Genomic DNA, 18,932 nt, shown 5'->3' with positions numbered 1-18,932 from the left:
TTTAATATTTTTTTCAATTTTTTTATTGATTTTTCATTTTTCCAGAATTTTTTAATTTTTTTTTAATATTTTTCCAGAATTTTTTCAATTTTTTTTAATTTTTCAAGTTCAGGGGGCATTTTGCACATAAGTGTAAAATTTCAGGGGGGTAATTGATCATAACCGTAAACAGTTAACAGAAAAATTGACGGAGGGGGTAAATTGATTAACGTTATGCAATTTCAGGGAGGTAATTGATGTTTCGTTAACTACAGGGGGGTATTTGACAAACCTTGCAATTTCGGGGGGGAAATTGCCTATTTACTCAATTTATTGTAAATGAATCACGAAGAAATAGAATAGTTAATTCACACCACTACTGGCTGAATTCCACCACATCAGGAACTAATTCAATGCAACGGTTATGCGTTTTCCACTCATTAGTAATACTCTGCACGTCACATTTTCTGGCCATACAAGATTTTGATTAGCTAACTATAATTCGTGAAGTACTCGAGATAAAGTTTGTCGGGATATATAGCAATTCTCTTTTAAGATTTTGTTTGTTGTTGTCAAAAACCTAACTGAAGAACCAAAAAATGAAATCATGTAGATTCGGTTGGTTTATAAATACAAACTTCACTTTAGTTGGTCTTTTTATAACACACCCTCCCCGTACTAATTACCCCTTCACACTTATTATTTTTTATTTCGTCATATTTTTATGTATTTTTTTATCTCTTTTATATTTATAAGACTCAAAATTTTTATGTATTTTTATCTCTTTTGTAATTATGGTCTGATCATTTTTTAAGATATGATCATTTTTAAGTAATACAAAGTTAATGCAAAAAAATGTAATCTAATCTAGACCTGATGATATGCTAATCCATAGGTTTTTTTTTTGTCAAGCAATCTCAACTATTTTAATGCCTACATACAATGGATATAGTTCTTCGTAAGTAACGGTAATATTAGTTCAGGAAATAAGAATTACTGAGTCAATTAAAAAAAGTAATAAGAATTACATACAACAGGATATCATTGGCAAAGCTACAACAGTTCATGTTTACAACAAAGTGCAACACTTGAGGACAAGATGGATGTCAGATGAAATCGAGTATTTATTCTAACTTATTTTCCATTTTTGTCACATTTATCCTATACATGTCCTCCACTATAAAATGCACCAAATTAAATATACAAATTATAAAAATAGAAAGAAAAAAAATATGCATAATGCAGTAATTAGGAATTGATTTTCTATTGGGGATTAGGAGGACGGCTGTTAGCAGCAGCAACCCGGGATCCCCATTCTAGCAACTCTTTGCTGGTGTCATCCTTGTGCGCAAAAACTTCTATAAAACATAGTGAATCTTTCTCTGTTCCAGTAGCAGTTGCAATTGCTTCGATCAAATCTTCCTCTGTACGTACCTATACTCACAAAAGTGAATTTTATCAATTCAATTATAAGTGATACAATACAAATTATAATGTATTTAACCTTCAACCAAATTCTAAACTAAAACAGTGGCACAAGATAAATTGTTCATTTTGTGCTAACCTTAGCAGTCCAGCATTTCCCCTCTCCATTATGGATGGCACTCACAAAGCGGGTATAGTCCCAATTCTTGATCACATTGTATGGACCATCATGAATCTCAACTTCAATTGTATAACCTCCATTGTTAATGAGGAAGATGATGCTATTTTGTCCACAACGGATCATTGTTGAAATATCCTGTGCCGTCACCTAAATAAGGCATCATACATCCATCCGAAAATAAATTAATTAATGAACAGGCTTACTTGCTGGTGAAACTTAACATTGATGTTCTGAATACAAAAGTTTCTTTTCTTATCACGTTACTAACCTGAAAACTGCCATCACCAATGCATGCAATCACACGCTTATTTGTTGCAGCCTGTGCATATCCAAGAGTAGCACCTACTGACCAACCAATTGATCCATACTGCATCTGGAATTCATAACTGAAAGATGGAATCAATATTTGACAATGTTAGTTCAGACAATGTAGATTGTAGAGGTTGTAATTATCACATCACTCATGCAGAAATGCAGAAATTGTGAATGACTTACCCGCAATTCTCAGGCAAACGGAGCTTCTGACAGTTAAACCATGAATCTCCGGTTTCAGCTATTACAGCAGTATTTCCACTTAGCAGTTCCTGTTCAACATATTTAATTGCTGAACTGAATGGAAATTTTACAGTAATATAGTAATTTAATGGAAACCACAGAAACAATATTGCATATTTAGTAATGTAATCAACACTCAACAGCTAATCATCTGAAACCGTTATGTTCCTCGTTTTTGGGCAATGTTTTACACCTCTAATCCACTCATAATCAACACATACATTCAAACTGTGAAGCTACTTCTATATATACCGTGTCACATGATTTAACAGGATAAATCTAAAAAAGGAATCATGCATTAGCTATTTACTACAATGGTATATATGAAGAAAACTATTATTATGCCAAAGAATCACTAGACTGAATTTTTTTTCAAAGAAGCTTATAAATAGAAATTACCTGAATGTGCTTGAATAGAACATTAACTCTAAGAGGTTCATCCTTCTCCCGCTTCAAAGGAATGCCCGGCGGAACATAGATTCTACGGTAATTCTCCACAGCTGTGGTGTTTTTCTTCACCTTTTTAGACAATGCAGTTAAGAAATCAGCCATGAAAACCCAACCTAAGGAAAGACCATTGCCAATGGTGACCCGATTGGGCTGTATAATTAAGGATTTCTCCTTCTTTATCAACAATGAGTATCCAACCGAACTATAGTCATTGAAGATGGGACCAACAAAAACATAAGCATCAGCAGACTCTACTATCTCCCCACAGTAGCTAGTACTGACAGCACCCCAGTATGTTCCAATGAAATGTGGATGATTTTCTGGTACAAGTCCTTTACCGGAGGGCATTACAGCTATTGGATATCCACTAGCTTCTGCAAACTCCATGAAAGCCTTCTGTGCCTTTGCTACCCTAAGTTTTGGCCCGCCCACGATCACTGGCTTCACAGCTTTGTTCAGAAACGCAGCCGCTTCTTCGACAGCTGCTTCTAACCCTTCCTGATTGCTTACCCTGCATATAATTGTAAAAATGTGTATTTATCTTTAACATAATACTAATGCCAAATATGAATGCATGAACAAACATGATCCATGAATACCATATGGATAAATAATCATTAATTAAAGTGGCTCTAGTGGCCATTTAACATATGTCTTCAAGGGAATTTGAACTTCATCCCTTGAAGTTCCAAGGTCAAACTCGTACCACCGAACTTACACCTCATGAACGAATGCTATAATTAGTAACTCAACTTCATCACATAAATAATAAACGAACTTAGAAGGTATAAAAACTATAATTCAAAACTTCATTAGCTTTATCCTATCACTACCATTAGTCATACATTCTTTCTAAAAGGATCACACTCATAAGTAAAACAGATAACAGAAACTTCACAAGGTAAGCAAAATACATACCTTGGTGCAAGAAAAAATGGAACAGGGTCCCTAGCAAAAGTTGGATGAGGAATTCCAGGAAGATTACAACCTATGCTTATATAAACAGGCTTGCTTTCTTTCAAAGCAGTTGAAATTGCAGTATCAATAAGTTCATGTGCATCCTCCAAGTTATTCACCACTGCCTGAAAAATTCACACCACAATATCATCAGATTCTCAATGATCAAAATAGGCAAGTGTGATATATGTATTAACTATTAATGACACTTCATATTGACGATAAACATATAACTGACACGTGTCAGACAGTGGCATGGGTCTGACAGGGAAATACTTCAGTGCCATAGCAATGGTGTCATTGGTGCCAAAGAACCAATCCTGGCCGTTGATGTGTGGGGATGTGTGTGTGTGTGGTGGAGATGCAATGGTATGGTGCCATTGGTGCCATTAATGGCACCAAAGTGGAGTCCGGTCTGACATATGTTCTCAAATTATTACTCCTCCGGTGAGAAATTTGAGTCAATAAAAGTTGATGTATCAGTTTTTGAACCATATACATCCATTTGGATTTTTGAACCAAATACTTCAACTTCAACCAAATACATCAACTTTTGTTGACTCAATTTTATCTTATATATAGGATTGGAGCGAGTATCAGTGTCAGTGTTGCTAATCGCTCACCTGAAAACATGTGATCGTTTGAAAGCATCGAAGCTCTTGCGAAAAATCAGGTAAACCAATAGTATGATGAAGAATTCTGTTAGTACCATAGTCATTAGAATTAGGTCCTCCAACAATACAAATCACCGGCAAGTTTTCACTGTAAGCTCCGGCAATGGCGTTGAGAATACTAAGTCCACCGACTGTAAAAGTCACAACACACGCGCCAACTCCCTTGGCACGTGCGTAACCGTCAGCAGCATATCCAGCATTCAGCTCGTTACAGCAACCGACGAGGTTGAGCTCCGGCTCAGCGATCAGGTGGTCAAGAAGAGTTAAATTGAAGTCACCGGGAACAGAGAAGACATCGCGAACGCCGATCTCGACGAGGCGCCGTGCAAGGTGGCCGCCCATCGTTCCATCACAGGTGAAGGGACGGACGGCGGATGGAGCACAACTGGGAGGAGGGAGTTGAGTTGTAGTTTCCATTGAGTTTGATAGTTTGTGTGATTATGTGTTTGATTGATGTGTTTGTTTACTTTGTTTGAGTGAATGAATAATAGTGATTCTGATTTGTGTGTGTGAAGTGAAGAGGTTTATGAAAGGGTTTTAATATGGTTAAGTTTGGTTGGTTTTGTAAAATGGAAAGTGAAAACCATGTGCTATGACTTGGAGAATAAGAAGAAGAAAAAAAAAAAATTAGTCACTTTAGTCCCTAGGAAAGGAGTCGTCACTTTAGTCCCTGAATGTAGACTCTGTTCGTCACTTTAGTCCATGAAATTGACCAACAGAGTCTACGTTCAAGGACTGTTTTGCAATTTCTCTGCATTCAGGGACTAAAGTGACTAATATTTTCCTATTCAGGGACTAAATGACTAATTCCAAAAAAAAACTATGCACTAACATGTAATTTGTTTTTATGCTAAAGTAGATTAATACAGTGGTATGAATAATGTCGAAGGTTCTGTGAACCGAAGATATTATTCTATTCGGTTTCATTGGATTGGCTATTTGGGGTAGCGGTGGTTTTGGTTTTGTTTGCTGGTTTAAGATTAGTATATGTATATGATGGAGGATTTCGACTTTTCTTCCTTTTTTCTTTCTGTCATTGTTTGTTTACATTTTTGGATGGACAAGGTTTTGACAAATTGATAGGAAAATAGTCAAAATATGAATAAATTATTTGAGTTTTCAACTTTTCTTTTGAGATTTACATAGGTGGTTTCTTAATCTAGCCACGACCGGTTACTACTTACTAGCAGCCAGCACCTTAGTTTGTTGTTTTTTTTTAAACAAAAGCTTAATTACTTTTTTGTCCTTAATTTAATTTCGAGATTTAAGTTGATCCCCTAGTAGCTTTAAAAGATACTTATTTTGGTCCTTTTACTTTACTTTAAGAAGAGTGTTAATTGATGTCCTTATCAAATGCATTAGAATCATTGGTTAAACAACAAAAACGTAAATTTTTATAAAAAGTAGCGTAATTATTAGTTGATCAAAAGTAACAACGTATAATTTTAAGACAAAATTTTTATTTATAGATTGTTTAACTAATACTCAAGGGTATTAATTAACAAGACCATTAATTTAATAATTATATCCGTTTTTTTCATTAAATACATACGAAAGAGATAGACAAATATGATAGTTTCATGGAATCCACTTAATCATAAATTTAATGTCCATTTATTGGATAGATAGACGTATATGATATATGTGTTTATCTCTCTCATAAATGGATACTAAATGAGAAAAAAAAATAATAAAAAAAAATAGGAAAACCAAGCTCAGTTGGAATGTGTCACAAAAGCTTTTTTTTAGAAGACAAAACTCTTCTCTAAATTCTAGGGTTTATAAATTTTTAATCTTCTCCGAAATCTAGGGTTTATAATACCCTTCTTCCCCAAACAGGGCTTCAAATTTATGCATCCGAAAACCAAAATCAATTATGTTTTGCTTCTATTGTCCTCGCATCCCAAAATTTTATGGTGTGTGGTTTAAACCATGATTCTCAAAGTGAGTCCCTACATCAAACCACCCATCGACCCGATGATGGGTGATAAATATGAGAGGAACTTTCTGCCATTTGATTGGACGATGCTATTTAGACCAGTTTTCTTTCTTGAATAAGTGCTACAAAGATCAATATCATTCATTGATTTTGTGGTTAAAATATTGATAGACGAAGACTACATTTCATGACATCTATATGAGCTTAAGTTGTTTCTTCAATACTCTACAACATTGACAGATCTCATCAAACATCGATATTTTTGATCAAAAGTGTGTTCCGTATTCAACACTGACACAACATGTCATACATACCAACACATGTGATTATATCTAATTTAATTTATTCATTTCAAGTTACTATCTATGTGTTAGAGTCCATGACACTGATTCATAGTCAATAACATAGAATTTCACTTCATTTGAGAGGAATTATGTTTCTATTATCAGGCATATAGTTTTAACTGTTATATACGACAGTAAAATTAAAGTTATTTTCAGTTTCTAATGGAGTCCACAACAACACAAGCATCATTTGGAATTGCCGGCTCTATGTTAATGATTTCACAACAAAGTAAATAAAATGATCGAGAGTGAACCAAGAAAATAGTGTGTGCGTGTGAGAGATTAGATATTTCGTTCTAACAGATTAAAAAATGATATTAAAGAATATTTACTATCAATCAGCGTAACTGCATTTTATTTAAAAACTACAAAAAAAAAAAAAAATATGTGATAATTTTTTTTCAAATTTGTCGCTTTTAAAAAATCTACATGATAATTGTTTTTTAGTAAAAGAGCAATGAGGGGTAAAATATACATGTAATTATTCAAAAAAAAGGTTTAAAAGTAATCATTTTCATATATCAAACCAATTATTTTCACTGTCAACTTTAGTGTTTTTTTTTATTTAAATCTCTTATATTAATAATAATTTATTTTATTTAAATTGTTAATTGTTTTATTCAAATTGTAGGGGTTGAAGACCCTCGTGTTACAGTGCAATAGTTCACACTACTTAGACATGAGTGTGATATAGGAAGTTTAGGTAGGTCAACAGATTTGAGCTAAAGGAAAATGAGTTGGAGATCATCGATTCAAACCGGAAGAATGAATAAATATAATATAATATAATATAATTTAACAAATTAACTAATAACACTTGGCGTTAAAAAAAATAAAGACATGAGTATAGTGTGTCATTGTTGGTTGAACCACAACACCCCTTCCCATTTATTTGTGTTTGTAGGCGTTGGAGACCCTGTCTATGATGATTAGCCCTGATTATTAAAAAAAATCAAGTGAACCAAAATGTATGAGTAAATATGAACGAATAAAAAATGTTTCTTTCATTTCTATCATGAGTTCATGAACCTTGCACATGAGAGACAATCAAATAAAATAATCCACACCAACAACAAAAGGATGTTGAATATCATGATTAGAGAATACATAGGCAAGATAGTTTCGATAAAAAGATCCATAAAACTCTAATCATAGTTTCTTTTTGGATCAAGAAAGTCAGTAACAGTAGCAAGGCTGTAGTAGTTAATTAACAATGCATCTGGTCTTGCAATGAAGAATAGTGGTAATAGGGGACAATAATAAGTTTACAGCAGATCTCAACTCTGACTAAAATCACAAAGAAGAAACTATGAGCTGATATTGTCTAATAGAAATGAACATCTATATGCTACAACTGAAGATCCGGAATCAATGAATACGCCATGTTACAGCCACCAAACATGCTTAACCTTTTAAAACTGTGAAACCATTTTTTACGACAAAATGAATACCTCAATTGGATTTTGCATCTAAGGATCAATAAACCTCTCAGCTCCACAAGTCAATAATTGCTTCACTGTTGCAATAGAGGATTGGAATGGTCAATGATGTATTATTCCAATATACACCATTTGTAGTGCTTGTGAATCCAAATCTTCCACCAAGGTTTGAACTTTGAAGTTCCAATTAAAGCTCAAATCAAAATCAATGAAAGTTGCATTGCTGCAATAAGGTATGCGAGTAATCAATATGCTTTTCCCATAGGGGCTTGTATTTTTCAATCCCAATCTTCAACCAAGGTTTGGAGTTCCCATTGAAGTGCAGTACAGCCCCTCTTTCTATCAACTGAGGATCAACGTTTGTGTAGCCAAAACCCAGTACATGCCACGATGGATCCAAGGGTTCTGTTAGTCCATAAAATGTTAATAATCCAGGTGGCAAAGTGCCGAGTTTCCACAATGTCCGATCTACATTCTTTTCCTGCCAATAGTGGTAGATGCCAGTTACATTCTTTTTCCTCCATTCAACCAAATCAAAAACATTCATCCCAAATGCCCATCCGCATGCATCGGGATCAAAATGAGCTCTTATAAGAGGATGAGAATAGTTCAAGTATTTATGGTATCTATGAAATGTCTCCATGCATGTCTCAACAGCTCCATTAACATTCCCATTCAAATCAATTGAAAAAAGATCAGAAAGATCCTTCTGAACCACGACGTCATCGTCCAGGAACACGATCTTCTTCAGGGCAGGAAAAACTTCAGGGATATAAAACCTCAAGTGGTTAAGCATGGACAGATATTTAGGGTTACGAAACTTGATAGGTGTCTTTCCACCATCACTGTTTCCGGAAAAGTAGTAGCTTTGTATTTCTGAGTCTTGAAGTTGCTTAAGCACAGGAACATATGAAGCATTTAACCATGAGAAGTCTTCATACTTCTGAACCTCCACAGTCACCCCACGAAAGTCATTCATGGCAAACCACGCCTTCATCGAAGCATAATTTATTTCATCAGTGACAAGGTGAAAAACAACCATGTTGGGATTTTTAGAATTTTTTGCAGTTGAATTGACCACGACTGAAGTTGCAATGATGTTATCAGAGAACACACAAAAGTGGTAAAGGTTTTTATCCTTAATCTTCATCTCCACTTGCCTTTTGTCCTTCAATTTCTTTTGCAAATTGAGGTTTTTGAACCATTCAGTTGTCAACCGGACACCCAGACAGTATAAGCTTTTTGGTACTTCTTCAGCCGCTATTTGTCCATATTTTGAACTCTTTTCACTTACAGAATTCATCTGTTCTTCAAGAGCTTGGATTTTTGCTTTGAATCTCATGATCATAGTTGCACTGTCATAATGGAGCTGCTGAGCCTGGTATAACAATAAAGCCATATCTCGGATAGCACTGTCTGATTCTATAGTTGTTAAAGGAGAACGCCTAGTGGCAGCATTTGAGAGAAGAATCTGTGAATTGCGGATCTGAGCACTTAGTTCCCAAGCAAATTGGAGATTGTTACTTTCTTTTGCAATTACAACAAAAGCTTTAGCTAGGGATATCTGATCATTAAGTTGTCTGGTCACCGAGTCGGAACTTAACATCTCTTCGGTAATATTAAGGCCTTCCATAATCCTATTATTTTTGTAAGTTCTCTGCACAACACAATACAAGAAGTTATTAGCTAAACAAGGACCCAAACTCACCATCACCGCACCTCTATCCCCCAATAATAATGAAGATATAATGTTCTAGCTTTGAAAGAAGAATTTAAGCATGCCATGCAAGCTATGTTCCAATTACTTAAGCAAGTTTAAGTACTGTTATGATCTACGCATTATTCTATTAGAGTTCCAATACTATAAATGAAATTATAAAGAAAAATTATATTTAGGGAAAATTAGTTTTTCTCTATAGTACGGAAATGAAATCTGCCTGACATAACTTGCAACAAGAGAACACATGGAAGTATCACTATTCTGCCTATTGCAAAACATTTACCAATACGCTCTTCATATAATTGTAGTAATTTTGAACAAAATATAACCATGTGATGTATTAAAAACTTGCAAAGTGTAAGTTGGCCTAGTGGTTGGCTTGGAATCTTGGAGTGTGCTCCTCCCAAGGTTTCAGGTTCGATTTCCCCGGTGCCAATTTCGGCGGGCAAGTCCATACAAAGCTTTGCTCTGGCTTTAAATGGGCCCCCCGCAATAGGGATTTAAAACATCTGATCTGGCATAACACTGCTATTCCATATTATTAGCCATTAAAACTCTGATTGATATTATACCCTTTGGAAATATTCTAATGTAGAATTCCATTGAACTCACATCTCTCACACAAATCCAGTTGTTTCTATCCAATAAAGATTATTCAATCATAAATGAAAAATGAAAAGGCATATATAGTCAACTAGCACATGGTACATAATTCCGGAAACAAAATGAATTTCCAAGATCATCTCAGCATACTATAAGCTAAGCTCTGCAGAACTTATGTTTCAATTTTGACATCCAACTAAATGTTGAGATTGTAAATAGAAATATCCTATCCTATCCTAACTTATTGAGTTGAAGTGAGAATATAATCCAGCTGTTTAGTCTAGTCAATTTTCCCTTCCAAATAGAAATGAAATTACTACATGGGTTTTCATACAAATTTTCAAGAAGAGAGATCTGGAAAAAGCAATAAATACCTTGGACAAAGGCGGTCTAGACTCAATTTGAGTCCCTCTGGTGAGAATATAGATAAATAGAAGAACAACTGCACAGCAAAATGCCCACCACAATGCATCAGGAACCCTTCTCCGTACTGGCCTTCGAAAATCTGTTGCTCTACGCCTCATTTTCCAAAACCCCCAATTTTCCCCCTAAAATTCAGTTTAGGGGAAAATATAACAACAGAAAACAGAGGGCTATTACCGAGAGAGATCTATTCGTACTCGAGTTTTAGATTTGGATTGACAAGATTCAAACTTTTGAGAAATAGAAATATTTTGTTTGGGTTTTGTTTTGTTTTGTTTTGTTTTCTGAGCTCCTCCTACAATCAGCAAAACACAATTAACGATTCTCAACAGGATGGATAGATTTGTTTTTTTTAAGGCAAATGTTAACTTGTGCCCTCGATGATACATGTTAATAGAAATATACGCATCAAAAGTCGTGTAGTCAATTTTTAAAAAGTTAAAATATCATATTTTCCAATATAAATTTACTTTTTTTGGGTTCCTTAACATGTGTCCTTAGGGCACAAGTTAACATGACCCTTTTTTTTAACTAATAATAATGTTTACGACTTTATTTTCATTTTTAGGCCAGTTATTTAATTTTGAGGTTTACAATAAATTGGTTTTAAGGTATTTAAGTTTGTAAACATTTTTGATTTAGTTTTTTTGTCACAACATCGTTTTTGTAATGTTTTGATTAACCGAATGACTAAATTGAAAACGTTTACAAATTTAAAGGACTTATGTATGCCAAAATAACTTTAATGACCAATCTATTACAAACATCAAACTTAAAGTATCAAAATAATTTAAATTACCAATTTATTGCAAACCTTAAACAACCCCTAATGTGATTTAGCCTAATTTTTATATACATATCTTAAATACATCGCATTCTATATTTTTTAATGTCTAACATATCATCATATTGGATATGTATTGTATCCAATATCTCATATTTGTGTCCGTGCTTTCTATAACACAACTCAAGCCCAAATTCAAATCATAGGTTATTGAAATGACGACTTTAATAAACTTATCCATTATCAACTTTAGAATAAGTTTCTCTTCAGAGTTTATACGAAAACAAATTATATAATTTGGGTTCCTTCAAAAAAAAAAATTATATAATTTGGGTCTTGCTAAAGGCACTTATTAAGGATTTAAAAAATGAAAACTATTGATAACGTATGTATATCTTATTTTGAAAGGAACAAGTTTGTATGTTAAAGGATAGAAAAAAAACTAAGGCCAGCTTGTTTATTCAATTGAGTGATTGTTTGGTAACATACATAAAAAAATTGAGTGATTTTTCGGTAACATACATCGAGAATGATAATGTTGAAAATGGAAAGAAAAAAATATTAAACATTTTCAAAATATGAAAACACGTATAAAACAATTATAATTCTTCAATTTTAAGGTGTATTTAAATTGTGAATATACAATGATATAACTTTTTAAATCTCCATTTTTTAATGATAACGATGTCATACTTTAGTCACTTGCATTTACATATTTTTATATAAATATTTATCATAAATGGACATTGACCCCTCTTATTAAAATTTCGGATTCATCACCGGTGGGATGAGCTAAGAAGAAGGGTGGAGGAGAAGGCAGGCGGTGAAGGAAGGAAGAGCTTATAATAGAGCTTCTCTTTCTAGAAGGGTTTTCTTGTTATCAACGTTGTTCGAAAATTGCTGTTCACACATTAGAGAAGGCTGGGACACACATGTAAAATACGCTTTTGCCCCCTCGGCAGTTAACTGCCGAGGAATTTGAAATCCGGCTGCAGTTAACTGCCGAGGAATTCCTCGGTAGTTAACTGCCGAGGAAAGTATTTATGCAGACAGCAGGTCCTGCATTAATGCTAACCCTTACCAAGCCGTTTTTAGGCCAGTTTTGACCTGTAATTTCACCAGAGCATTTCCATAGGCAATTCCAATTATACAACAATGAAACTCGGTCATAAACAAGAAAAATACAATATCTTTTACATTTGTCCATAATTAAATCAAACCGACTTTTGGTTCAAACCACACAAAAGTTTGAAATTCATCAAAACGGAACATAGTGTCCATAATCAAACAACACATTACAACTCATTACACATCATTAAATTAAATCCCTACTTACATTCATTACAATTGCATATGGAACGAACATATATATATAATACATTATTTTCCACCATATTCCTAAACATAAATCCGACGTCGCTATCGTCTTTAATAAGCCAAGGCATATAGCTTGCCATTTTCCATGTGAATTCATCTCTATCTTCTCCTAGGTCTATCATTGGCATTAGAGCAGACAAGTGACGTGTATATTGATTTTCACCAAGATGCTCAAAATAAGTGTTAAGTTGTGTCTTCAAATCATCAATAGAGTCCGTCGGTGTTATCATAACCTTAACCGTCTTTTTAAACGCGCAATACCTAACACACCCTTCAATTCTTGCAACCTCTGACATGTTTCACTTGACAAAAGCTTTAACAAAATAATCATAGATTAGAACAAAATTAAATGGAATGTAATAACGAATAAATCAAATGCGCAAACATTAATAAGCTATAAATAAGTATTGCACTAGTTTCAAGTCAATAAAAGTCATGTTATCATATATATCAATATAAATTACATAATGTTACTTATATATTGGCCACAAAAAATTGCCATTACAATTTTGACCCCAAAATATACGTCGGTGTAATTTCTACCAAAAAAAAAGGACTAACACCGACAAAAAAATCACTCGTTAATGGCCAAGTGATTGGAGAAGATCAAGTGACATAAAATCTTCCTCATCTTCCGCAATAACTTCAAATTGTTGCTTTGGTTTTTCGGGAGTGTCCAACAAAATAGGCGCCACTTTGTTTGATTCCTTTTGTGGTTTCGGCGGTTTGTTTCCACTTTCAATAGCCATGAGCTTTCGGAACAACTCATGTTGATCCAAATACTCATCTTCCCAAGTCACCGCATCTTGTTTCTTGTGATTGTGCCACTCCGTAGATGATGGAGGTAGTGGACAACCATTCCTCAAGTAAATAAGCACAAAGTGATTAGGAATTACCCCAAGGCACATGATGGGAGTTTTTTGCTTACCCGGCGGTGGTGGCCCTCTTAGTGGGAAAAAAGATTCCGAGTTACCAACTTCAAGATTTGTCAACACAACCACACACCTTTTGTAATAATTAGCAACAATGTGCCCCATGTCCGGAAAAGTCAACCACTTATCAACAAGATGTGCACAACTTTTTGTATTTGCAGGAGGATGTAAGCCATTTAAAATGTAGTTATAACGATCCTCACCCGCAAATACTTCAACATAATCATCTCTATGATCTTTCAATTCTTGAATAAGATGTGTACGAATCATGAGATGATTTTGTTCGGTTAAGCCCATGAACTCGGCTATAGCCCGGAATCCACAATGTCCATCGCCAATAACATCCACCACTTTTTCAATAAATGGAAGCATGAAGCGTGGCATATAATCAATAGGCCTCATAACCGGGATAACCTTAGGCTTTGGATACCGAGAAGGTGGTGGAAGTGGGGAAATTGGTGCTTTACCAAGACGAGCACCTTTTTCCTTTTATATGATGATGTTGTTGGTGATGGTGACGGTTGACTATCCGGATTTTGGGAATCAACAACCTCCCAAGAAGAAGGGATCCGGCTAGTGGATGTAATTCTTCCTTTAGACCTCGCAATGTCCACTTTTTTCTTGGCTCCCTTGGTTGTTGCTTTTTGTGGTGGTGGAGACATCATGGTGGTTTCAGGAAAGATCAAGCTTGTCATCCTCCTTTAATCTACCGGCAAGAATGTGTCCTTCTAAAGCCGGCTCCATCGCATGGTTGTGAACTCCATTAAGAATGTTCAATCCCCATTTCTTTGTTTGCGTACTTTGATATCCACTAATCATGAACAAGCACCCGCATTTTCTTGAGCCCGTTGTCGCATGCTTTGGTTTTTTTTTAGGCACTTTGTGAGCTCCACTCCTTTCACACACTAGGCGCAATATTGGATGGATCAAGCTTGATCTTTGTGTAACAATTGTAAATCCCGCCTTATTTGCTTGACACCGTACCCACCCAAGCAATTCTTCTCTATCTTGAAACTTAATGTCGTCAGAAAAAAACCTAGCCGTGTCCACTTCGTGGGCTTGAAGTGGGACGACACCGGGGCTAACATATTTAGAAGCTTCAACATGGACGGAAGCTCCATCAATGTTTGGTTTGACTTCAACCTTAGGCGATTTGACATCTCCGGAAATTTGGACAAAATTACGTTTTGTCTCTCCCGAAACATCTTCCGCGTTCTCGGTCATTAATATAATTAAACAACACAAAAATATAAATTAACAACTTACTAATGCATAAACATCAATGCCATAATGAACTAAAACAAAAAAAACAAAGAAAAAAACAAAGAAAAATTTTTTTGGAAAAAATGGCAGTAGCTGCCATTTTTTCGTTCCAAAATTTTTTCCTAAGTGTTCCTCGGTAGTTAACTACCGAGGTTTTCCTCGGCAGTAAGGTACCGAGGTTTTCCTCGGCAGTAAACTACCGAGATTCCCCATGACATGTTACGTAACTGACGTTGTAAAACCACCATGACAGTGTTACAAATCCAAAAAATAAACCGAATAAAATGCACAATACCTGTTTTTTTACGTCAAAAGTGTGTTGAATCATCCTATGCTTGATGCTTGAATCATTTTGGAGCAAGATTTGATGAAAAAAATTTTAGGATTTTGGGTTGGATTGGAGTTGTATGGAAGGTGATGAGAAAATAGTGTGTAGGGGGAGTAGGTGACTGTTTCATCTGATGAAACAGCTTTTCTCGGCAGTTAACTCCCGAGGAATTCCTCGGCAGTTAACTGCAGCCGGATTTCAAATTCCTCGGCAGTTAACTGCCGAGGGGGTAAAAGGGTATTTTACATGTGTGTCTCAGCCATATTGAATGTGTCAACAGCAATTTTCACGTTGTTCTCACAGAAGAATACATATGAGAAATGTTAACGAATGTCTCCGTGACACTCTTTATGACCTTTAAATGAGAATACTTTTTTTGACAAAAAATGAGAATATTTTTTAAAAAATTTGTGTAATCAATGCATTGAAAATTATAATATTTGAATTTTTATGAAATAATTTCATCTTTTCGAATTCTTAAAGAGTGTCCGGACCGGAGACACTCGTTAACAAGACCCAATACATATTTGTAATTGACGCATAAAAAAGACACATTTTTTGTGGACAAATATAAATGATAATAAAAATATATTTTTTACATATGCATAAAAATACGGGATATATATTTATCACTAATAAACATAAAAATATAAGGTATATATTTATCATTGCGGCTTACGAAAACACGGAGAAATTTTTTTAAAAAAAACAGAATAAATAATTTTTTATAATAAATAAAAAACAAAAATAATATATTTCTGAAGATTAAAAAATAGTAGCTTCTTGTACCAAAAAAAAAAAATAGTAAGCTTCTCATATTACACAAGTTAACACACTCTGTTCCTTAAAAAAAGTTAACACACTCTGTAATAAAAAGAAGGTGGGCGATTTATAGTCACGTAATCCGTCTGAGATGTCGGTAGCACAAGGTTGAGAGTTATACACATCAACATTGACAAAGTGTTCTCTTTCCCTCTAACTTCTCTTTGCAACACAAGATTTTTTATTTGAAATCATATTTTTTTTGTTTTGTATAAGTTCTCTCCATGACAAAGATGCGTCGCCGGACCATTAAAGTATGCACCCCTCTCTCAGTCGTGATTTAAATATTGATTATGTGGGTACAGTCCCTTTAGCAAGATCTAACACTATTTGGTTGAAAAAAAATATTTTCAAAATAAGTGTCATATTAATTATTTTTTTACAAAAATAAAGAATATTCATTCATTGATAGAGCACATCTATACAATACAAATTCAAAGTCATTAAAAACAAAAAGGATGATTCTGTGAACAAACTCACAATATTCATGTTAATAGTATAAAACGACAATGTATATATGCCTACAAATACGACTATTTTCAAGCCACCGAATTAAACATATTTTCGGATCTGCAACGTTGATGATTCAAAAGTCATTGATTTATTTACTTTCACTTTTAATATTTAATTAATAATATGCACATTACTCTCTAATATATTTCACTTTCTATTTTATGGTACTCGAGGATTGATCAAATGCTTACTAAAGTTAATTTGATAGTGACTTTTATCTTTCCTTTTTCATGTAGCCATATAGGTATATTATCTTTCCTTCCTTAAAAAAAAAAAAAAGATGATCAATTAAACCTTATTTATAAATATGATCCTTATATTTATCATTTTAACATTTAACATAACTTAGAAAGCCAAGTGAATATGTGGAATTGAGAATATTTTGTTTTTTTTAGTGTTACAATGTAACGAGGCAAAAAGAAAAAAAAGGGGGAAGACGGAATTAAGTTCAAAACTTATCTCTCACGATTAGAGATTTCATGTCAGACGGATGGCAGATCTAGTGAGTCGAACATCTTACATGTGACCCTTCCTTAACCATAAAATCGGTACACACTCGTATGCAATTGATTATTAAAATGTTTGGATTAAGCGAATTAACTTAATGTGATGTAGCCGTATCATCCCTTAAAAAAGGTAGGTATAGGGCACAGATCCTCTCCTGTGAGGAATTAACTGGAGGACATCCAATGCTAAATCTCACCGTTGATTTTCTTAAAACAATTTAAATTGAATAATTTAAACAAAAAGTGAGTGGAGGAGATTCCATTGAATGACACTTTCACTGGAGACAATCCCCTCCCATAGGTAGGGGTGGGCAAAAAGAACCATGAACCGAACCGAACCGCGCGAACCAAATCGAACCAAAAATAACCGAACCATTATAATGGTTCACGAACCGAACCGTTAATTTATTAACAGTTCTTGAACCATAACCGAACCATCTTGAACCGAACCGAACCGTTTGAACCAAACCAAACCACTTGAACTTTTTTTTTTATTTAAGGAAACCACTTGAACTCTTTGTTGGATCTTTCCAAAAAAATAACTTATTTAAAATAGCTTATTTTAAAAATCTTATTTTATGCAAAACACCTTATTTTAAAAACAGCTTATTTTATGAAAACAACTTATTTTAAAAAAACAACTTATTTAAAACAGCTTATTTGAAAAACAGCTTATTCAAAACAAGCGATCATATAAACTCCTTAAACAACATCATTAGTTCTATTGAGAGATCAATACAATATCATCTAGTAAGGAATAAGTAAGGAATAACAGACTTAGTATCTGGCCATTTGATCATATCCCTAGTCTATGATAATAACTTAGCCTAGTTATTATACTCTAATAATCAGTTAGCCCTATCTCAATGGCTAGAACATCCTTTTAGTGTAAGAAATTCCAACTGCAATTTCATTGTTTCAGTGCTGGTCCAAGAACCTTCAGCTGTATCAAACTCCACTTCTAGACCAAATTCTAGTTATTAATTGTATGTAAAATTTGGCAGGATGAAACGGAGATAGAGTGCCTCTTCATGCGTCCTCTTCATGCGTGAGAATAAATTGTCCTCAAATTTTTTCTGCTTTGTCAGAAATCTTGTTTCTAATTGGGGAGATTTACACTATAGGATACACTACTGGTTGAAATAATGAGCAATGTGACTTGAATAAAACATGAACTTTAAACAAACAAGAAAAGAACTAAAAATAACAACAATCATATCATATTATTATATAAGGGTTAATTATGTTTTTGGTCCCTACAAAATTGCGACCTTGTAAGTTTAATCCTTACTTAATTTTAATAGCATTTTTAATCCCTACAAAAAAAAATTTACTTATAATTTTAGTCCCTGCTAAAATAAATTTTGTTTAATTATCCTTAAACTCTTAAATTTTTTAACGATTCTTTTTATACAAGTTTAGAACACTATGAAAGGTTCATTTACTAAAATCTATAATTTTTTAACATGAAATATATGAAATATGAATTTTTTAAAACGACAAAAGTTTAAGATATAAGTAACAAAAATATGGACGTAGAAATCAAATTTTTGCGATATTTTTTTCGGAGGACCTTTTAATAACGTTCTTAACACGCCTGTAAAAAAATGTTGAAAAACTTAAGAGTTTAAGCATAAATTAAACAAATTTGGATTGAGTAAGGACTAATATTGAGTGCAGAAATTTTTTGTAGGGATTAAAAATGCTATTAAAATTAA

At 33.9% G+C, this 18,932-nt stretch overlaps 2 protein-coding genes across 2 annotated transcripts; both read right to left on the bottom strand.

The window, feature by feature from the left end:
* Window positions 1-957: 957 nt before the first annotated feature.
* LOC146944054 (pyruvate decarboxylase 1) lies at window positions 958-4,732 on the bottom strand. Its single transcript, XM_085742457.1, has 7 exons — window positions 4,171-4,732; window positions 3,509-3,672; window positions 2,540-3,101; window positions 2,081-2,169; window positions 1,854-1,971; window positions 1,544-1,732; window positions 958-1,413 (listed from the first exon to the last, which is right to left on the bottom strand). The coding sequence occupies exons 1-7, from the start codon at window positions 4,636-4,638 to the stop codon at window positions 1,243-1,245; spliced, it is 1,761 nt and encodes a 586-aa protein (XP_085598583.1). The 5' UTR covers window positions 4,639-4,732; the 3' UTR covers window positions 958-1,242.
* Window positions 4,733-7,561: 2,829 nt separating this feature from the next.
* Window positions 7,562-10,985, bottom strand: LOC146944053 (putative galacturonosyltransferase 10). Its single transcript, XM_085742438.1, has 2 exons — window positions 10,641-10,985; window positions 7,562-9,600 (listed from the first exon to the last, which is right to left on the bottom strand). The coding sequence occupies exons 1-2, from the start codon at window positions 10,788-10,790 to the stop codon at window positions 8,149-8,151; spliced, it is 1,602 nt and encodes a 533-aa protein (XP_085598564.1). The 5' UTR covers window positions 10,791-10,985; the 3' UTR covers window positions 7,562-8,148.
* Between the last annotated feature and the right edge of the window lie 7,947 nt (window positions 10,986-18,932).

Source organism: Medicago sativa, chromosome 2 (assembly GCF_051527215.1).
Source record: "Medicago sativa cultivar Bolivia chromosome 2, Bolivia_mono, whole genome shotgun sequence".
Classification (NCBI taxonomy): Eukaryota; Viridiplantae; Streptophyta; class Magnoliopsida; order Fabales; family Fabaceae; genus Medicago; species Medicago sativa.
This window is presented reverse-complemented; position numbering and strand designations above follow the sequence as displayed.